The sequence below is a fragment of the Rissa tridactyla genome, chromosome 11 (assembly GCF_028500815.1).
Source record: "Rissa tridactyla isolate bRisTri1 chromosome 11, bRisTri1.patW.cur.20221130, whole genome shotgun sequence".
Lineage (NCBI taxonomy): Eukaryota > Metazoa > Chordata > Aves > Charadriiformes > Laridae > Rissa > Rissa tridactyla.
In genome coordinates, this window is record NC_071476.1 from 11,329,252 (window position 1) to 11,352,707 (window position 23,456).

The 23,456-nt window shown below is 40.1% G+C and overlaps 1 protein-coding gene across 1 annotated transcript in view; it reads right to left on the minus strand.

The window, feature by feature from the left end:
* CPEB4 (cytoplasmic polyadenylation element binding protein 4) overlaps window positions 1-22,832 on the minus strand; it is a 45,144-nt gene extending 22,312 nt beyond the window's left edge. The window contains exons 1-3 of the mRNA XM_054216920.1: window positions 22,460-22,832; window positions 19,904-22,244; window positions 9,188-9,269 (exon numbers count right to left, since the gene is read on the minus strand). Coding sequence (XP_054072895.1) covers window positions 9,188-9,269; window positions 19,904-21,025 — 1,204 coding nt within the window. The 5' untranslated portion in view covers window positions 21,026-22,244; window positions 22,460-22,832. The remainder of the gene's footprint in view (window positions 1-9,187; window positions 9,270-19,903; window positions 22,245-22,459) is intronic.
* Between the last annotated feature and the right edge of the window lie 624 nt (window positions 22,833-23,456).

Sequence of the window (23,456 nt, forward strand, 5' to 3'; positions counted from 1 at the left end):
TGAACATTATTGTACATACATATTGTATGTAACATTACAATAAATTACTGGGTGTTTATTATAAATTGCTTTCTATATTTGATTTTATCTGTCATAATTATCCCCACACTCCATACAAAAAATTTACCCTTTTATCATACCTATCCAATCTGACTGCAGAGCTAGGATTCTTGTTGATAGGATACCTAAGTAAAGCTGAAAGCATACCACTCCCTGTACCTCTAAAGACACTTGACATCTGCGTATCTAGAGACGGCACATGACTGCTCCACTCATCAACTACCTACATTATAGTCCAACTATCAACACTATAGTGAAAAAAACCCACCCCAAAACAAAACCCCCCAAAATAGCACCACAGCTAACTGATCTGCATTCCAATAAACAATACTTTAAGCCAAGTATGGATAGATCTACTATAAGATGTATTTTCAGATTCACCTCATCAATAGTTCTCATCATTCTACCTAACGCTGAATTAAAATAAGTAGATACTGAATACACAAATTGTATATGCATCACAATTCTTTTTGAAATACCTTAAGTAATTGATGCAAAAATCAGATTTCAGGCTGCTGCATAGTCACTCCAGGATGCAAAGACTGTCCACTACTAAAAACTCTTTCTGTATGACTTTCCTGTGAGCTTGTTCCGGTTTACACTTACACCTCATCTGTCACCTCCTTATCTTTTTTCAAAACTCATCCCCATTCTCATTATACTTCCCATTTCTTCTTTATCTCCAGGTTTAAGAAAAACAGGCTTTCTGCTCCTTTCATGCCATTTCTAGCCTGATAAACATGATGGTAGACAGTATGCAAAACATGGGTAACAAAAGACTCAAAGAGCTAACAATTCAACATCAAGGAAAAAAAGTGAACAAAGTGAGCAAAAAGACAGGTAGTTTCAGCAGTTTGGGAGGGGAGGTGGGTGAGCTTTCCATCTTCTAAAACACGGAACAGACACTACTCATGGAGTACAGCTACAAATTAAAGGCTGCTTTGAAGATGATCCAGAATGGTCAGAGATTATCAAAGCAAGAATTCAGAAAAGAAAGAAGAAAAAAAACACCACTTGGTGGACAGTGATATTGAACAAGGCAGGAGATTAAACACACTTCTAAAAAAAGGGATGAAATTAATTTAACAAAGACAAAAATACAAAAAAGAAAGCAAGAAAACCTTAGAAAGGTTTTAATCAGATTAGCAAGGCTGCTGTCATGGAATTCAGCACAATTTTGTTGGCTGTAACACTCTTCAAGATCAAATCACTGATTTAAACATGAACATTTTTAGAAGCATTTCAATGTTTTGTTGTGTTTTAAAATTCTCTAACTGCCACATCATTTGCAGCACAAACATTCCTAGGAAGTATCTTGTCTAAGGAGTATGAAAGGCATTTAATTTTCCGTACAGACTCTGGAGATGGGATGGCATGGGAAGGGGCCTATGAGAAATGTTTCAAGATTGGACAAAACAACCCTGTAGGTTTCATACTCCCATGAAGTTAACAGGAATCCTAACACTCATTTCAAAGCTGGACCAGGATCAGAAAACCCTGGGATATTTGTACTGCTCTGTGGTGGCAGGGTAAGGAATTTCCTGGCCTCAAAGGGTGGTTACATTAATACCCTCTAGCTTATTGCTCAATGGCTTCATTTTAGCCAGATACCGTAAATCAAGGTGTTGCTCATCCTCAGCTGAGTTTAATACCCTACCTCAAAATCCTGCAGTAGTGAAGTATAAACACCTTGCTGTTTTACAGCTGCATTACTGAGACCGTTATTTCTATAAAAATGCAGGTATTATCACAAAGTTTAAACTACTCTTTAATTCTTGCGTAGAAGAAGTATCAGCATAGATAACCAACAGTATCTGTTTCCTTACCTTATTTTCTTCCAGTATTGTATTTAGCATTATATATACTTAACATACATCAAACTCAAGTTCCAAATGCAAAGGCATTTCCAAAGGCAAATAAGTGTCAACATTTTGAAAAATTCCACAAACTCTGAGGAGCACCATAACCTACAAACTACTTCCCAAAACCTTAAAATTAAGAATATCAATAAATCCAAAGGAATTAATTTAATGTCAACAGTAATACAACTCTTCCAGCTGTTTTCCACCACTGAAATGAAATACTAAACTGCTACATTTCAGTACATAATTTGGATTGTGCTGTAATTTCAAAAATCATTCCAGATGATTGCAAAAGTGTTTTATTATATCACCTTAAATGTTGCATCCCTGTCCTGGGATTTTTGCAGTTTTCATTGTAATAAGAGTATCTGCAGCAAACAGTAAAACAAACAGCAGTAACTTAACTACTGCTTTATTTTTTAGATCATATGCATCAGCATACACGGATAGAAATGGTTTAAATTATTTATTACGTAATGTACAATGTTTTCTGAGACAGTATAAATGGGTCTTGGCTTTTCGCAGTTGATAACAGAAAATTAAGGTGCCAAAGCCAAGGAATAATCAGGAAAAAATCTCAAAGGTCTTAACCTAAATGACACTCTACCTTTGCCTCAGGGCAACCTGTGCTCCAGTCCACATATGTCTTCCAAAGAACAGGCAAATTCTCATTTCATTTGCAAACGACTAAATGCTGCCAATTCCAGACTGCTATGAGTTAAAAGCCTTTTTTAAATTGACCCCATTTTCTTATGGCATACAGTGCCACAAAACCAGGCAATCATGGCAAGGGGGTTGGAACTAGATGATTTTCAAGGTCCCTTCCAACCTAAACCATTCTAGGACTCTACGAACTTAGCAATCTGTCTACTTTCAAGGCTTTAACTGTCCAAAATATCTCTGATACATCCATGTCCTTTCTCCTGCTACAGAATCAATCCACAGCCAGTGCACTCACACTGCTGATGGGCCTGTGGAGTTCGCAGCTGAGGAACCAGAAGCCTGAATCGTGGAGGGGGGAATAAAAAAAAGAGAGGGCCTGCCTGTGACTTTAAGAACACAGCCATATCAAAAGTCTCCATTGTTGTTTAACACCGGTATTACACAAACTGAGGAGAGCACGCAGGCTTCTGCATGCCTCCAGGAAGCACAACACAAACGGTGACCTTTAAATCAGTGTTTAAAGAAGAGCACGCTCCAAAGGAAGTTACTGGAACCTGCCACCGAAGGTAACACCCGGCAACGTTCTCCTCTCCGCCCGCCGAACTATAAGTCTTGTCAGCTTGCAGCAGCTTGAAAATGCAGCGAAGGTTCGGCTACCATTAGGAAGCGGTGCCTCTAATAGGAACGCAAAGATACCTCAGGGTGTGAAACCTTCAGGCCGCCCCGCAACGGGCAGCCCCACGGCGGGGCACCAGGGCCGCCATTGGGAGAGCCCACAAAGCCAGCGGCTGCAGGGGGGGTTCCACACCCCCTCCCTTCCCGAGGGCCCCCTCCAAGACACAGATCGGCCGTGCAGAGGGGGCTGGATTCTAAACCGGGGTGTTTTCAACCATCTTTGGGTGCGCTGCTACTTAAAAATAAATAAACTTCTCATCACCCCTGTGTGAAATTAAAAAGGCAGTGTCCGTCCCCCCTCCCCCCCCCCCTCCGTGGGGTATTTGGTAGCGCCAGGGGAGACTGGCGCAGGGTCGGCAGCAAAACCCGTCTCCTCACGGGATGAGCTGGGGGGGGGTGTATTTTAATTTCTCACTACATATCGGCTGTGGTCAAGTCCTTACATTTTTCTGTAAGTTTGAGGCATGATTTTTTGACCTCCAAATCAAGTTTTGCCTTTCCAAGGCTCATCAAATTAATCATCTCTTGCACAATGAAGCTTTCAGTTCAAGCCACAAAACCAAATGTCAATTTGAATGAGAAAGCTGGAAGTTCATTAGATAATAGCAAGTGAATGTAAAATCATACATTCTGTGTGCCTGTGATTACTCCTACGTAAGGTTAGAATCCAGCCTATGGCCTGATCTCAGCATTTATTAATAGAAGATTTGTGTTGGCTCCTGTTGCCCAGGTGATGCCATTTTCCTACTGGGTTGTTGGCTGTTTCTAAACAAAGGCCCTGGTAAACCCCAAATATTGGAAAGGTAGGGATAAATCAACGAACACTTCCATTGCCAAGAGAGGAACTGAGGAAAGAAACATACCAAAAGACTAAAAAATTAAAATACTGAAATAATGCCCCCAAAATTTTGAATATATGGAAAGAAAGCACACCCTTAGTTAAGAGCAGTTACAACACTTCTGCTCTAACCCAGCTGAAAACAGTGGATTGCAACAGGAATAGGAGCTGCTGATTTCAAATGAAATTCACAGAGGCACTGTTTCTCTCATCACAGCTCCATCAGCATGGGTTGCAGTTCACTGCAGTACTTTGAGACAGTAGAACAATTGGTTTTCCTCTTAATTAATATGCACCCAGGTCAGCAAATCCCATTAGCCTTTCTTGGTTACTGCATAGGAGGTAAAATCCAAGAAGATCCCAAGTAGGAAACATTCAACACGGTAATTCATCGACAGTTTCCAAAGACAATTACGGCAACCCCAATTGTCTACAAAAAATTGTCTACAGCCTGGTGCAGTTGATGCGAAAGTTTTTGTGTGCTTTATCCTAAGGTGGATACATTAAAAAGTTGGAAATGGGTAATCCTTAGATGGGATTGTTCTGAGACAAGGCACACAAACGAGATCAGTCGCTGCTGCTGCTGCTGCTCTCCGAGGCCTGAGGTAGGACCACCATGTTCCCCTGGGAGAACTCGCTCAGGTCCAAGAGGCAGCAGAGGCACAAAGACGACTGCAAGGCCAGGACAGACATACCTGTTTGCCGGAGGTCTTTGACTTTCATAACTCAATAACTAGATCATACGACTCTTTGCACAGACCAAGAGTAAGGAAGAAAGGTTGACCTTAGCCACCAAGCTCAAGCATTCCTCATTGCTATGAAAACAATGGTGGTTTTAAAATTCAAGAAAAACCTCAAAATCTATTATTTTACATCTTAAAATAGCTTAGATTTTGTCCTATGCATATATAAAGGACCACTTCCCTAAAAAGGATCGTAGCCTTTGTTATTTAGCCCTTGGCAAAAAATGGGACTGATTCTCACCAGATTCTCATTAATTTTCTGGGTCATATAGGAAACCAAATGGCCCATTCTACTCAATTAATATGAGCATGTTGCATAATCCACACAGCTAGAAAAGAAACAACTAGTTCAGTTCCTTATCAGATATTCAGAAAATGCTGTCAAAACTATTTTGATCCCTTTCATCAAAGAGCACTTTATAAGGTTTACCTACTTTCCTCACATCTGAAAAAGTTTTTTAGATCAATATTAAGGGGCTGATGATTGCTTTAAAAATGCAGTTAGGTGTATCCGCTTGCTCAGAGAAATCCTGAATGGTGGCAGTTCTTATCATTCTGGCTTTCCATCTCTAAAATGTAGAGCTGCTGTTCGACTCTCTCTCCCAGCGTCTGTATGTATATTCTGACCCTACGCTACTTCTAAACCCTTCCTTTTTGTACACAAGTACATTTAATCTTTAGAGACTATTAGCATTTGAGACTCACAGCATTCATGCAGATACTGAGCTATTTACACCCAAATTTTACAGGAGTGCTTTGCAGTGCTAGAGGCAGATGTACTGGCCTGCTTCCTTAATCCCTTTCACCTTGCGTAATTTCCAGGCAATAAATTTATATTCTGAACAGAACCATAGGATATTTCAGTAATAAAACAGTCTGCAGTTATAAAGTATTTAAAGACATTTCAGTGTCACTTAACAAGGAAATATTTAGTCAATCTACTACTATTACAGTAATGCTCAAATTGCCATCTGGAAGACCCAGATTCAAAAATCAGCCTCTGGATCCCAGGCTCAGCTCACGAAGGCTGAATACATTGTAAAGAAGATGCAATTAGTCTCCAGGGAAAGGCTTCTGCAGGCTGTCATTGGCTATGCAGCATGCAGCACACTCATTCGTGTGGGTAAAAATAACATATTGAAATGGCAGCTGCTCAGCAAAGGAAGAGGATTTGGGCAGGGATAAAAATATACCTTAAAAAAGCCGGGGGGGGGGGGGGGAATGGTAAAATGCCTATCAAAAGCATTAAAAGGTAATATTGAATGTCCTGAATCAATGATACTTAAGATTCACCTTGGAACCTCATGCAGGAAATCCTATTTATTTCATATATCAAGACAACCCAAGAACATAATTATTACTGTCCTAAAGAAATCCAAGGCTAGCACAGCCTAATCACCTCAGTCAAGAAGTACACACTGTGAATGAATTTTGTTAAATTTTGAAGAATTCCTACTTACAATTTTATTACAAGATCCAAAACCTACTGCTCTGAACATATACCATTTAAAGACAAATTATTTCCAAGAGACAGCGGGTTACAAACTGTGACTCGTATGTATTACCATGTCCATACTCTTTAAGTTGTTTTGAATGTATATTTTAACATAGTACCTCTTTCTCTTGAAGTCCAATATAATATAAAAGGGAGTGGTATTAGTGTTAAACACTAAAATCATGTTGAGTCAATGTTAAAGCCTCTCAAAGACTCACAAGATAGTAGCGAGACCTATTAGATCATCTAAATTATTTCCATGCCATTCTGAGATTGCTCTCTACAGTATGTTTTATTAGTGTCTTGCCCAGGCTATTTTTAAAGTCTCAAACCCATAAGCTTTTCCTTTCTTAGACTATCCAACTTTAGTTTAAAAGGACTCTACGCACTGATTAATGCATTTAAAACGCAAAACAAAAAACTTTTTATGGATCTGTATATTTAACTGTAGGTGTCTGAAATGGCAAGCAAGATTTAAACTGACAACCATAATTTGTCATATTTTAAGATTTCTAGATCCAAGGAATTTTTTTAAAGATTCCCTTCAATCAGCTTAAATAAAGATCAGCAAGAAGAGTGAAAACAGGAGAGAGACAAAATCTGTGTTAAGATATATAATCACGCACCAACTGATACAGATAAAAAAAAAAGCCACAAAAGGCTTGTGATCACATGAACCCTTTTTAAGACTTGACTTGAAATAGGTTTTGTACCATCAAGTTACAATTTTTTTCCAGCTGTATCAGTTGGTTTAACTAAAGGTATTTCCTCTCCTTACAAAGCCCGTCCTACTTACGGATGATCACTGCAGCATTACCGCAACACGGTTGACGCTCGTTTGAATAAAGATCCATTCTTAAGTATATTACAGCAACTAAGTGACTGTATGCTATCCTAGATAAGCAGCAGTCAAATTCAGCGTACCGCATATTTCACTATAAGCAAACTTAATGTTTTTGCTGAGGAAATCCTTGAAAAATGAAAATTCAAACAAAGAATTTCACGTAGGATCACTTAAATTTTTCATCTCAGTTTTGAGGCTTTTTCTTTATAGTTTTGTAACTATTAACCGTGAAACAGAACAATTTATAAAGGACTTAAGAAATAATTCCCAGAACAATACCTGACTGATATTACTGTGTTTCAATCATCATGATACAACACACACAAAACTTCAGACAAACCATAGATGACTCTGCAGAGGGGATTAGCAATTAAGCTCAAGCAGGAATTAACGTGTATCAGAACTATACGTATCCTTTGCTGACACACTTATTCCAACATTCTTAAAACATGGCAAGCACTAAAAAAATTGATTTGAATTGCACAGAATCTTCTCAAAGCATTTAAACTAAAAATTGTACTACTGTACAGAACTACCCTTGTTTAGTTGTTGAATGTAAATACATACGAATCTGACTTAGTTAAATTCAAATTTAAAGGGAAATTTTATCTGTTCTACAGCCTTGTCACCTTGGGTTGTTATCTCGCCAGATTTCAGAAGATAAAACCTGAGCTGGGCCTGCCTGACAGTTGAATAGAAGGTCTCAGAGCAAATACCAGGTGCTGCAGTCAAGGAAGGGCCCCTGATTCCTTGCACAGTATACAATGCTGGGGGCATAGGATGTTGCCAGACAGCATATAAAACAAACGAAAGCTATTACTACTTGTTATTAATAAAAGCCTGGCCCCCGCTACATAAGGAGGGAATGTATTTTGGTTTTTTAATTTATTTGGCATTACTTTTATCTACATCAAGCTCTCCTTGTCATTTCAATAGGAAAGTGTATTTCTTGGTGTTTCTCATCACCTTGAATTACTGCTCAGTACTGGGGCTACAAAACGCGAGCTGCATTTCAGACCATGGTGAATGCAACAAATGCTAGTTATTGCCAGTTTATCAAAGGTTGTTCTTCTGAGCAAGAATCACTATTGAAACAACTCAGATTTCATTAACACCACAAGCCTTGGTATCGAAAGAAATTCACTTTCAGAAACCACAAATAGCAGGTTTGGGTTTTTTAGTGGTCTCATTACTGGTAACAAAACTGAATGAGCATAAGCAAGAGTTTGACTACTTATACAAGTAACCATCAAACTGAAAACAGATTACTCACTATACAGAACAAAAATAAGAAACTAGACTTCTGAATTGTCTACCATTAGAAGTTTCTATTCAGGTTTAGATAAAATATGCAGACAATGCTTTTAATATTTTCTAAGTTGAGGTATTTTCAAAGAAAGATTACCTTTGCAAAAAAAAATAAAAAACCCAAGGAAAAAAAGAAAAGAGAGAGAGAGAAATCCTAACTGCAAGTCAGTTCAACCCACTTTTCCAATGATACAAATTCTGCAATTCAAAGCAGCAAAAAAAAGACAGGTAAAGAATTAAAAAAAAATTGTGATGAAATACTCAGTGTTCTTCTCAAAATGACATAGGTTAAACCTCATTCTTCCCCAAGACAGAAAAAACTATGACTTCAGCAGGAAAATACTATTTAGCAAAAAGTTACGTCTCCCTGAGCTGCACAAGATTCCTGAAGTTGATCATTTTTACAGGCTGCACACATTGTATCTATTAAAAACAACACTGGCAACTTACACAAAAGATCAGCTTATGTTTGTGTTTCGCATTGTTTTGTATAAAGACAAAACACACTCAAGTGCTCATGTGTTGCAATAGCTTCATCTAGAGACCACTGAAAGAAAGGAGGCCTACCCGAGCTGACGGACATGCATTAGGTGCACAATGTAACTTTACTTTTCCTAACCAAAACTGAAGTTTCTTACTCTAAGTAAGCATGTCTTCCCAATTATTTACTGCAGGAAATAAGTCTCTTTCTAAATTTACCTTTCAGTGAATCATTTTCAGCTCTCATTATGTCAATTAGCGAGTTCTCCAGTGAATGCATGTCAAAAGTCCTTGTGCGATCCTGCAAGCAAATACAAACAAAGCCAGTTTAGGCAACATACAGTGTTAAACAATACCATCTGAAACATAAAAACTTCAGTTTGGTTATACATTACTACAGCAGAATTAAGGAAAAACACACCACTCAAGTCAGCCTGATATAGGAATATTAAAATTCAGAATATTGTTAAATATGAATCTGATCCGTATTTATCATAACTGATCATTTGAGAACCCCAATTCAATATTTAGTTTATATTCCCTGCTATACAGTTAAAATTTGTTAAAAATAATTTCAGAGTTAGGAAGTAAAGATCATATCCTGGGAGACAGAATTGCAAGGAGAAATCATAAAATAGGTATTTCTGCCCGAATTTAAGACCATCTAAATTCCAGAAACACATAGAATTTCCTTCACCTAAACTACTACTCCAGCAACTTAAACAATCTAAATCTGCACAGTCAGTTCAAATTCTGCATAATTATGAAGTATTCCATAGAAGCAGCAGTGTTCCAAATAGTCTGGTTTACTAGGTGACTACTTAGCTCTGATTTTTAATTCCCTGACTTTACAAGTTTGGTATTACAAGCATCACTAGAATTGAAGAAGGACTCAACAAATGTGAGGCAAGATGTCGTGTGTACCTTAGCGTTTCATTATCTCAAGCCATTTGACGTATACTTACCAAAAATTTCTCCTTCATATTAACCAGAGCCATCATCTAACACATGTATGGTTCAGACTTTCCCAACTAAAACAATAAATTCAACATCGTACAAATCTGACACTACATTAGTGTAAGACAACATAAAATATCCCAGCACTGTATTATTTTAATTAGTAAATTCGGAATAACTGAAATTATATATAAACTTTGAAATCTTTATAGTATCATGACAGGTCACTAATGGAGGCAAAATATCACTCTGGTTCCCAAAATTATTCACCTATCCATGTTATCTATGTATTTATACATTTGGACATTTGTAGAAACACCTGGATAGAATTTTATACAATTGTATTAATCCACCTTGAATTTAATTTTTCTGTGTCCAAAATTAACATCAGTTCTAAAGATTTTCTCTTATTCATGTTCTAAGGGAGTCACCTCTGAACTGAGATCAAGCATGGAAAGCATCTGTTCAAATAAGAGAGCAAAATGTGAGCAATTCAAGACAGACATTTGCTCTAAACTGCTTCTCTACAACTGTTGTTATTACAGCAGTGAATATATATTTTTTTGTCCCTAAGTCTAGCTGCGAAGCTGAAATTTCTCCAAAGCATACAGATCCAGCTTTGATCATTTTTAAAACCAGTGGTGAAGCAAAAAACAGTACTGCCCAAAGACTGTTGTGTATCAAGTTATAATGTCCTTTACTTCCAGTGATGAAGTACTAAAGTCGTATTGATTGCAGTGCTGCAACAGGCATTCTTTATATCAGACACTCATCAGTCGTCTTGGACTTTAAACACCTAATACTATTTTAAGAGCAGGAATCCACTAGCTCCCAGAGTCCTGATCCATTTCCAAGTTCCTAAGTTACATTCTGACCACTCAAAAGACTATTTTCCAACGAGATTTTCTGGTATTTTTCCTCTCTTCAGAACGGTTTATTACAGACACAGAACACATGAAGTATTTCTACCCGGATGTGCTGCATTTCAAATAGCATTAGAAAGATCAGGGCTGGGAACCATTTGCTTTATTAGTCTATCCCAATATCAAATTTGCTATAAAAAGCATAGTGCTGCCTTGTCTCCCCACAGTATTTATTTCCTTGGTCATTAATATTACAAGGTACTTAAGGCACCTTAGAGAAACTATCACAAGCACTTAAAGTCTTAAATCCTGTGTTTTACTTTCACATGTTTCCTACTGGTTTCTTGCTTTCCTGGTGGTATTTAGTTTTTTGTTTTGGTTTATACATTAGTAGTTCATAACTATTTCAAACTCTAGTTACACTAAAATACCTTAGCAGGATTGAGTAAAAGCCCTTGGATCTGCATCCTGGACCCATTAAGATCCAACATCTGTGTAACTCAGGAATGAATGACAGAAAAAAATCTCTACACTTTCAGCAGACCTCACAACATGACAAAAATAGCCCAAAACACTGGTGGGAGCATTTTCTGAAAACCTGACATCCCTCAGTAGCTACTCCTTCTTCCATTCTGCCTTTCACTAGGAAAGGCATTGTGTTTCTCTGTATCGTGTTTCTCTGTGTGGAATTAACCTCAACTCCAACCCATGAACAAAATTCTTATTTCAGAAAGTGCAGAACCTCAGTAGCTCCAAGTCTTGTTGCCTTTGTTAAATTTATGGCACCTAACATTTCAGTTGTCTAAGAGACATGAAGGAAGAAACCCAGGCTGAGTAATTTCTAGTTTATTGTGCTGTGCACGTGCTGGAATGCATGAGCCCGATGATGGTCTCGTCTCTAAAATGTCTGTGTTATGTTGGGTTGAGCTACAGTAGCGAAGAAAGGGTTTTGCTGCAATGGTAAGTTTTTAGTGTTGAGAACACAGAGTTTAAGCATTTGAGAAAAAAACATGGAATTGAACCGCTTAGCTGACAGGGACACCACATTCTCCAATGGAAGCTTTTTGTGGTGAGTTTTTAAGTTTCCCCTTCTGAGTGAAGCAGCTAGCTGTCACTTTTGCAGTATAAGGTCAATAAGCTCTTCATTGTACTGCAAACATTTTAAAACATGACCCTGTGCACCAATACAAAAGATTAACCAGTCATATTCCTACCTGCAGCTGTTAGCAATCTCATAAAAAGTAGGACTGGCTAAAATGTGGCCCACATTCATACGCGCGCTCTCCAGTGGTTCCAGTAACGTGTCATAGCAATGGAGAAGATTGCCATAGGCTAGAGCACCCTCAAAATGCTCATACCTCTACTACCTATTTCTTGCCTATCTTTCCAACAAAAGGTCTCTGTGCTTATAGCATATCCAATCGTCTAATGGCACTGAATTGCCCCAGCCTCAACACCCTTGGGAAGATCAGTCTTATTCCTGGATTGTTTGAAACAGTTTGCTCTTCCATGTCTCTGCTTATTAATTAGAAGACAACAAACCAAGTTAAGCACAACACTAAGAGCCACTACTATTGTTACATTGAATTTGGATATATTCCTGAAATGAATGCAGCAGTCCACCTCTCTGGAAATGCAGAGTAATTCGAGAACTTGGTATATAAGTAAACCTGTACACATCTATCCCATGAAAAGTCGTCAGTCACGTATGTCCTAAATAAAGACCAGGCAAAATGCCATGCTCAACTGGTTCAGAGATTTGCGCAGTGCATACTATAAAAGAACTCCATTAATTCTGGCTTGTATCAGGAATAGCGTGGCCAGCAGGAGCAAGGAAGTGATCGTGCCCCTGTACTCGGCACTGGTGAGGCCTCACCTCGAGTACTGTATTCAGTCCTGGGCCCCTCTGTACGAGAGGGACATTGAAGTGCTGGAGCGTGTCCAGAGGAGAGCTACCAGGCTGGTGAGGGGTCTGGAGACCAGGTCATATGAGGAGAGGCTGAGGGAGCTGGGCATGTTTAGCTCGGAGAAGAGGGGGCTGAGGGGAGACCACATTGCCCTCTACAACTCCCTGAAAGGAGGGTGTAGAGAGGTGGGTGTTGGCCTCTTCTCCCAGGTGTATAATGACAGGACCAGAGGAAATGGTCTCAAGTTGCGGCAGGGGAGGTTTAGGTTAGATATTGGGAAGAATTACTTTACTGAAAGAGTGGTCAGGCACTGGAACAGCCTGCCCAGGGAGGGGGTTGAGTCACCATCCCTAGAGGTATTTAAGAAACGTCTGGATGTGGCACTTGAGGGCATGCTCTAGTGGCAGAAATTGTAGGTTGTTTGGTTGGACTCGAGGATCTCAAAGGTCCTTTCCAACCATGAAGATTCTATGATTCTATGATAATTTAGTTGACTACTTGTCCTGATACTGAAAGGGCCCACACTAGTAGAAAAAGTCACCATTGGTAATTTTTTAGAATTTTTATAGGATTTAAAGGCCTTTTATTCTCAGCCTTAACTTCCAAGATGGCCAGCACATTTTATCAAAAACACATTATATTTTAAATATATATATGTATCATATACCTAACATAAAAATAAAGACTGATGACAGGTTAGTGGTAGCGGCCGCATTACTAAAGAAATGTGAAACTATACATTTAATGCCATAACATCAAAAAAAGCTGTAACAGTTAAGATATTGATCATTAACTGGCAACTAAATGTGAGCTATTCTCAGATACACGTTAGTTATGATTTAGAAAGCAAGAAGGCCATGCTGTACTTAGGAAAAAAGTGATGTTTTCTTCAAGAGACTTCACGTACAGAGAATTAATAACAATGTGGTGGTGTTTTTAATGGATCAGTTCACAAAGTAACAATGCTTTCCATTGAGCTGGACTGCTTACTGTATACTTCTTTATTTATAAAGAAAAGATATAGGGGTAATCACTACCATGGAATAAAGCAGAGTATGTAGACTTCAGTAAAAAAATAAATTAACTACAGCCTGCTATTATTTACCCAGGTTGATCACAAGAACTTGGCCTTACTCAAGTTTGTTTAGGGCATCTAAAATTTTGCTTTATCAGAGGGCTCAAAGGGCTCACACACACACTTATCCCTGGGAAACAGAACTGAGACAGAAAGACATCAGGTTGAACACAACGCCACAACAACAAAAATCCAACCAAAAAGAAAGAAACCAAACTGCAGTCTTAATACACGACTATGTTTAAAATGTTAGCTCACATTTCAAAAGACATTCATTAAACATAATTTTGAATAAGCAGTATTGTTTTCACAATAACATAGAAGAGGTGACAGCTAGCGGATCTGGTTAAGAGAGAGCTATCAAGACTCTAAATATTCTACAACAGCAAACAACAGTTTTGAGCTATACACTGGCCAGCTCTCTCTACAGAAAAAATAAAGTTATTCCAATTCTCCTACTTTCGAGAAATCATTTATAAGTATGTAGAGTACTCATAATACTGCAATCTCGTTGTTAAAGCATAGAGAGTAGAACTCAGGGCTTCAAGTCACAACTTTGGCATTGGATTCATACAGTATGGGCAACCACTTCACCTCTGTGACTACAGTGGTTTCCCCACTAGCACCCAGACAGACTATTTTATGTTTTACAAGACTATGTCTTGTAAAAAATGGAGCCATTTGTACATAGCAAATCACTAAGTTCTAATTCCTATTCCAATTCTATTTTTGAAAGTCCAAAGACATTCCATTCCAAAAAGAAGATCATACTTTGCACTTTAAAATTACCTACCTAAATTCTCTTGCGCATCAGAAAAATGCGCATCTAACTTAACTATTAAAGTGCAGCTTCATTATATTTAATCTGCACCCACAGCAGTATCATCACCTGAACAATTAAGATTCCAGAACCTGAGAGTTTCTATTCAGTGCTTCCCACGATGGGCCTCCCGATGGTAAAAACCCAAACTGTACAAAAAGTAAAGCCTGGCAAGGTATGAGCACTGGCTGGTAGCTAAGGCTGTGCCTAATCTTATAAAATATGATTTCTCTGAAGACCAAGGCATCAATAATAATGCAAAGCACGCCATTGCGTTAAGCATTTTATTGAAGGTGATTAAGCAGTATTTACAGAGTAGGTGTAGCTGTAAAACTGGGGCTTATTTTATATATTTAAATCTTTGTCAAACCAGAATACTTGTGAAAATTATAAAACAACTACGTTTGCTACCCTCATTATAGCACAGGAAGCCTGAAATTTTCTGAAACCCTGGACGCATTTCCCACAATTAAAAAGCCTTGCGTCTCAGGCAAAGTAAAGCGTGTAGGGAGAGGTAATATTGTAGGTACTAAATACAGGTTCCACATTTTTCTTTTAATTGCGAAGCAAATTTGGACTTGATTATGCTTCTGAGTAAGCTTCTCCTCCTTCCCACCACCCTGCGAATGCTGTATTCCAGCTCCCAGTCCAGCACCCAGTGAATTAAAGGCTTTGAATAAACAGGTTTTTCCTGAAAGGATGTTGCTGTATGCTGCCCTGACCATCTTTTATAGCGTCATCAGGGAACAATAAGAAAAAGCTGGAAAAGTTAAGTGACACATAACATAGGAGTTTTTTTGGGAGGGAGCACTTCTGGTTTAGTCAAACTTGAACTTTTTTTTTTTAAGCATTAGAAATTACAGACCTTTATAAAAATTTCCAGTAACATGTCTGATTCTATTTTAGCCACATATTAAGTTTTTTATGTATCTTCTAGAAATTATTTTCCACATCTTTGTGCTGGGCTGCTAAGTCTGCAATTTTCAAAGCAAAATGCTTAATAAGAGTACTCCTTTTAATCTTAGGAAAATACAAACATAATTCAAATAGCTTCTAACAAAAGCTCTCTTTAAAAAGAAACCCTGAGGTCAAAAACACACAGGAGGGCCAAAGCCGGAGTATTAACGTCAGTAGTAAGTTTATAAAACAAGAACAGTGCTAACTTCCACAGTACTTAACTTGTGCATGTCATACCACATTAGAGTGCTTCTAATTCCACAGATCAGTAGCTGTGGGGAACAGCATACAAAACACTAATTACTACACAGCTGATGTAGTTATAGAAAAATGGATGAACAGACATTTAAAAATCCACCTTCAATTGGAATAAATAGAAATAGTAGAATAAATACTTCAAGTATTTATTATTCTATTTTAAAATGATAGCTTGAAATTTCTTGGAATAATCGCTGCTGCTAGAATAAAAAAAAAATTCTGCAAAACTTTCTGCAAAACAAGTCGCCTCATTTTATGCAACCAGCCATGACAATTTATGAAAAGGTTTCTCAAAAACAAAGAGCAAATATTAAATAAAGAGGCATGGTAAAGAAATTTATTTGCAAAATTCCTTCAAGAGGAAGGATTAACAAATGCGTTCAAGAGGTTATTTTTTAATTCCAGTTCCCCATGAGATTGTTTAATGCACTTATTAAATCAACCCATTTCTATGGGCAAACAAATCATGACGTATAGCTCAGAATTAAAACACATTCTGAAATCACGTATGTGTTTTCTCAAACATTCCATATCTGCCTGGGGGAAAGAGAAAGTCTCTCTGGCACAGACCCTCAATGGATTTGGAAGGGGTTATATACCTGGAAACTAGCCACTGTAGAAGAAAGGAAAAAACATTTTGAACAAGTGGATATAATGAACTGCTCTCATGTACAAAATTCTTTGAAATGGGCAGTTATTTTCAAGCCTGATTCCAGGAAGAAACATAAATTATTTTTAAGCATTTTTACAGAAAGCTGAACACTATTGCTTAACTTGCTTGTCCCTTCAAAGACCAATTTTAAAAACATTGTCACGCATTTGAAGATGAGATCTGGAAACCTGGAAATGCCTATCAAAGCAAGATTTATGCATTGCATAACAGGCAGGATGTTCCACTCTCATGAGGAAGTGCAAGTACACAGCAAAAGGAAAGCCAAAACAATCTTGAGGGCACTGCTGCAGTAAAATGCTATTACTGAGCACTCCGTCTGTCAGTGCTGCTGGGAAAGAAGTAAAGGAATTATTTAAAAAATCAGTAACTTTGTAAGATGCAATAGTCACAGTCAGAGCCTTTTCATTTATTCATTCTCAGGGAAGGCTCTTGTATCCAAAAGACTCTATTTTTTTTTTTTTTTATTTTTTATTCAGGAACCATTTTTTGGTTTGGAGACCATTTCCTTTTCAAATGAACGCACAAAGAACAATGGCTTTTCTCCTTTCAAAAGATCTTTGAAGAGGGAAGCCTGCCCAGTGGCTAAAGCACAATATCTAAACTTAATTTCATTAACAGATCTGGTAACAGTCTTCTCTGACCTTGCTTCCAGTTCCATCTCTGCAACAAGAGGTTCCTACAGACATGCTACTTCTGAAATGTTACAAGACAGAATTCCAAATGAAAAACAGTTATAACAAAAAAAGCATAATGTTTTGCATGCAGCTCTCAACACCAAGCAAGCAATCCTCAAATTGCAAGGTTATCAAACAGATCATCACAGTATTTTCCTCTTATCTGCACTGTTTGGAATGCCCACTTCATCACAAGCCTCTAAGGGCCATGGGCAGAAAGATTTGAAGTGAGCAGTAGTTCACATTAGTGGCTTATAGGGACATTATGCAATGTTGTCCTCTCCGAAGAGGAAACATGCACTTACACTCGGTTACCCTAAGATTTCCATCAAAACACAGACTTCTGTGTTTCACCAAGCTTTGGAGTAGAGACAACCTTTGAGAGAAAAAAAAAAAAGTGATCCCCAAATATTTGCAATTGCTGGTTTACACCTTGCCTTCTAAAGAAACTAATTTTCACTAGATTGCAGCAACACTTGTTAATGATTTAAGCAGCAAAACATAAATATTAAATGAAAGGGAGAGTTGTATCAAATGACTCCATTATGTCGCTGCAGAAAAGACAGCTTTCAATTATTTCCTAAATAGGAATCTAAGAAGATTCCAGTAACAAAATAGCCTTGTCCAGTACATGATTGCATCATCAAGGATACTTCGTATATATATGCATGAACACAAACATACAATGAGCAAAACTCCTTATTTCTGCTTTGAGTCAAGCATGCCACCAGCATAATCAAGAAAAAAATAAAAAGACATCAAAGGTCAAATTTTCCATCATTAGTTTCCAGCGATTCAAAAATTCAGTATGTTTTCAACATACAAAAGACTAAGTGACCAACGGAGCTAAAGGTTTTATACCACAAAAAAAAAAAAGTTATAAAAAGCAGTTGTCCAAGATGGCTTCAAAATTAATCAGCATCTTTCTAGGTCTGCAGTGCTGAAGTCCTGTTTTGCAGCCCTGCCCTTTTCTTCACAGAAGTGATAGTAACAGACTGGAAAGTACTTCACTCCAACACTTTCCTTTTCTTGGCATGAAGAAGTGTCAGACTTGGTCTTGACATGTACAGCTTCATCTTAGTGTTTATGTAAACAGATAACAACATGCTACACAAAAATTATTTCTTTACCCTGATTAAAATACGTGTGTCTGATATTTTATGTTTGGAACACAAGCCAGAAGTCAAGGCTGACTTTGCCAGTTTCCTGAAATTTCCCTTTCCAAGCACATTTCTCTCACTGCCTATATATTTGGACCTTATACACAGCAGCAAGGACGCACTTGATCTCATTCTGTCACTCCGAACATCAGCTATGTGTCAGGGTACAGAATGAACTAAACCGTGAGCCAAGTCTCACTGCAGCGAGGCTGAAAAAAGACCGACTCCAGCTGTGTCCCTTTTTCTAATGGTGTCAGGGTATAAATTTGGTATGCTGGACACAGGTTCATTATATTAATTACAAATCCTGGCATTAAAATCAATTATTACTATGCATTCTAAATTTACAAGGGTTCTACCTAATATTGAACCAGTAAGTCGCTCTGCAGTAGAAAAAAGGTCTCTAATGGAAAGTTATTGCCAGCAGCTGCTCTGTTGTCAGAAGGCTGCATCGGCAGCCCCTGCAAACCAAACACAAACTCAATAGTTTACAAAGAACCGATCTGTTTCTAAGTCTGAATCCACAAAATCATAATTAAATATATCTCTTTAGGGTGGCTTATAACATGATACGTATTACACGGTTTTTAATCTACAGATCTTTCAAATTATTTTAAAGTAGGTCACCTTGGTTCTTACAGCACGGCTAGGGAGACTGCAAGCATTTTGAAATTTTTACTTTTGCACTTATTTGAAGATCTTGAAAAACAGCCCACTAAATGTAAAAGAACTCTTAGGTTTTTGGATTCACCCTAAAGGAGTTTAACAAAAGGCACACACACATAAAAGCTCGGTTTAACTAGCAGTCAGCAATTAAAACTTCTGTTTTAATTTTTACTGCAAATTAGGTTCGATATTATACAGTTCTTTTCAAATTCATAAAAAGTCAGCCTAGAAGGAGAGGTTAAACTGCCAGACAACCTGTCTCCTGCCAGGATAAGGCCACATTAAAATAAAGGAGACCAACAACTGAAACTTGTCCACATTTATTTTTGGTGATGGCCCGTAACCAAAATTTGCTGCCATTACTGAGGAAAGCAAACTGCGTTGATTAGCATCATGTAAAAAATTCAAAGTTTCCAAAAAGTCCTACAAAATACTACATAAATTATGTTGCACGACAAGTCCGTATGATACTGTAAAACAAAATACAATCACTTAATACTTTTTCTTAGACGTGGTACATGCTCAAATACTTTAAAAGGCCTCAGATCTTTCATACTTCATCAGGCAGCACTTTTTTTTTTTCCTTAGTCCTTTGTGTAGATATACTTGCTACTTGTAACTAAATTTGTTCATCGGCTATTTCTGAATGTGTACAAGTACTACGCTGAAGGAAACCAGCTAATACAGATGTCTGGTGGGCAACAGATATTTACAAGACTACCACTATCCAAAAAACCTCATGATTCACCGCTCGGAGTATAATTCACACTATGACATTTTAAGGTAGCCATATATTATTTTTTTGTTTAGTTGCAAGCACAGAATTCATACAATCAGACTGTAGTCTTCAAACCCCCGACCCTTTCTAGGGCATTTAATGCACTTACATGTTATTTTCCTTATAGCTATAACAGAGTATGCTCACCTGAAAAGGAAAAATGTTGTCAGCTCTGTTCAAACTGTCTTCCATCCACGATTTCGGAGCAAAGGCTGAGCTGGGTCGAGCATATTTCTGCAACTGGATATGATTACTTGCAAAATTCTTCTTTAAGGGTGAGATGGAGTTCAGGGGTGTTATCCCTCCGTTCAGTCCCCTGCGGTGGTCTCGACCTTGGGACCCACCCCACCCACCATATCCACCGCCACCAGGGCTCCATGAAGATGGTGTAGGCGATGGACTTTGGTAGCTGCTCCATGGAGAAGGTGGCTTATTAAGATTATTAGCCAAATGAGGCAATTGATTAAAAGCAGCATTTCTATGTGTGAATGGAGGTGGATGAGGACTTGCAGGAGACCTCCTCTGTTGCTGATGCTGATTGTGATGATGCTGAAAATGGGGGTGATGAGGGTGGTGTTGAGAGAGGGGTCCAATTTGGGGGGAAAAGCTACCACCAAAGCCAGGGCTGACGTGATGTGGAAAATTCTGAAACAGCAGAGCACCATTGTTAGCTGAGGCAGTAGGGACCCCTCCCTGGTGAAAAAAACTTGCATCTTCATTGATTATTGTAGAAGAAGAAGGAGCTATAGCTGCAGACCAGTTACTAAAACCGGTCAGAGAAGATGCAGTGGATGTCAGGGGCTGCGTTGAAGTACCTAGCCCCGAAGCCTCTTGATAATCAAATCCTGTTAACACCGGCGATTCTATTCTTATTTTCTCCTTTCCATTGCCGTTCTCTGAAGAATTATCACCCTGGTTTTCTTCAGTTTTAGCTTTCTCAGGTTCAGAGAGCATGCCTGCTTCCTGACTTTGACCAGGGGAAAGCTGCTGTTTTTCTAGGGACTCTTGCTTTTCCTGTTGCTGAGTTTTAGATTTTTCTGACCCCAGAATCTCATCCTGAATATTATGGGCAGCTGGAGCAGGAAAGAGCCAAGCTGACCCAGCACTACTGCCATTGGCAGCTGTGTTATTATTTATAAAAGCAGCAGGGCTGGGGGTTGCATTTTGATGATGGTGTGGAGGCTGCAGATGTGGATGAAATCTGACTGGAAAAGCTGACTTATTTCCAGTGTTGTTTTGTACTAACACTCCAAACCCGTAATCCCCCATTTATTATATTTAGGGTTTGAATCCTCCCTGTAAGAACAAGTTGATGTTTAGTGTTTACCTCGTCCTCCTCTGAGGCGAGATTAGTAAGAATCCTGTTTTTAGCTAGATATTCCAGTTTCTCCCTCCACGCTATTTGTTTCAGATTTGGATAAAGATGTTTGTTTTCTTTTTTTTTTTTTTTTTTGCAAAAGATAGATATCTCTTCAACTATTTAAATGTGTCAATTTGTGTCCGTTTCCTTCCTTTGGCCAGGAGGAAGGGAAAAAAAATAAATCTTTGGTTCACAAAATAAGAGGTTTCCTTTTTCTAAAGGAAATGCACAGCAATGAGAGAAAAAGCTTCTGGAGAATAAAGAGATTCTAACTATCCTGTTTTTTTCCTCCTCAGCAGCCTTGACTCGCCCATAAATGAGTTAAGAGGGAGGAAAAAAAAAAAAAATATATATACAATGACGTCTGGTCCCCTGACCCCTTGGCAGCAAAAAATAGATTTAAATCTGGAATAATTTAATACATCTCTATAATCTAATATATATTTGTGTCCTGTTCAAAAAGAGTCTTTGCTGTGGGTAAAGGAAAAATTTACGTCAAGATCTCAGCATTCAGAAGGGTGAAAAGAGGGAGTGAGTTACAGAAGAGGCTTTTTCCCGTGCTGCTGGGTTTAACCTATTATATTTAGTAATAATACACACTGTGTGTGTGTGGTTGTTTAAAGGGGTAAGATCTTATCTCAGGAAATTAGTATTCTCTGTGTGTTGGGTGGGGAGTGAGTTGTGCAGGAGAAGGGTGGATTCTTGATGCTGCTCCTTTTGGGCTGGGTTTCTGAGCTCGCCAGACTCGCTTCTTATTTATGATCCAGTATTTGCGTGTCCTTCATATGAGTCCCGGCTGTCCAGAGAGGAAGATTTTCATCTCAGAAATCAGCATTCAGGAAAAGGGAAGGGAGGGGAGTTGTGCAGGAGGAGGGGGAAGGACGGGTGGTTTTTTTTTCCTTTCCTTGCTCTCACGGCTGCCGGGAGGGTGGTTTCTGGTGCGGGGTTCACCTCCTTCCACCGAGATCGGCGGGCTCCCCGCAGAGCCTGGCTGCGGGGCCGGGTGGATACGCGGGTCCGCCTCACTCCTCCTCAGGGACTCGGCATCCAGCGGGGCGGGCTGGGCTCGCCAGGCCCCGGCTCTCTCTGGGGTGCCCTCCGCGGTGTCCCCCCTCCCTCGCAAGAGTCCTGTTGTCGGGGGGAAGGCAGGAGGGAGATATTTATTTTTTTTTACCTCAGGAGAGGAGCAGCCTCCGGCAGGGAGGGGAAGGTGCAGGCGGCGGGGGGCCGGGCTCCTCTCTCCCCCATGGAAGGTGTTTAACCGGTTCTCCCAAATCGCCCGGAGATTACGGGACAGGGTCTCGGCCGCTGGGCGCCGCGGAGGGGGGGCCCGGCGGACTAACCAGGACGCGGGGTCCGGCGGCGGCTCCTCGGAGCAGTCCTTCCCCTGCTGCGCGTCTTCTGGGCTCCAGGCGCGCTTCCTTCCCCCTCATGTAAACCGGCCGGGCGCCGGGAGGGTCGCCGCGGGGGACGCTGCTGCCGGGAGGGGGAAGGGCTGCCGCGACACCGGCTCCGAGAAGTCGGGAGGCGCTTCAGTAGCCGGCGAGCCTGGCCGCGACGAAGCCTCCGCTGCTGCCGCCGCCTTGTTTTGCTTCTTTTTTCTTTTTGTTTTTTTTCTGTCTCCTTCCCCTCCCCCCACCCCCCCAGCGGCCGCCGCTTCCTGCCTCGGTGCCGCAGCCGGTGCCTCCCTCCTCCTCCTCCTTCTCCTCCTCCTCCCCGCCCGGCCGCTGCCGAGCCCCGTCTCCTCCGGACCGAGCTGCCGCACGAAATGACAACCAGCTGGCGGAGGCAGCGCGCCACTTCCGGTTCGGCGGCGGGCGCGCCCCCCCGCCCCGCCCCGCCCCGCGGCACCGCCCCGCGACGACATTTTTGGTAGGGGCAGGGAACACCCCTGGCTGGGGCGGCCATGTTTGTTGTGGGCGCGCCGCCCTGCAAAGCTCTGTCGCCATCCTAAGTAAGGGCTAAAGGTCAGACGGATGGCCGGCGGGGCCACCATCTTGGGCTGAGCCGGCCGCCATTTTTGTGCAGGGCAGGTCGCCACCCCTCGGAGGAGGCATGGCGGCGGGGCCAGGCCCTGACAGGCCAGGCCGGCTGGGGACACCCCAAGCTGGTGGCCATTGAGAGGCATTCCCTGCTGTAACATCGTGGCTAATATCTAAAAATCAAATTCTACCCGAAATGCTGCTGTTAGTAACACCCTTCGATGCCCAAGGGCTGAGGCCCCTGTAGTGAACCTTCCCCTCCATAACCCGCCCTGGCCTGGGACACCACACGTGAGCCATTTCGCTTGTGGAACGGAAAGTCAGCAAAAAATAACGTAACAAAATGCTCAGAGGGCAG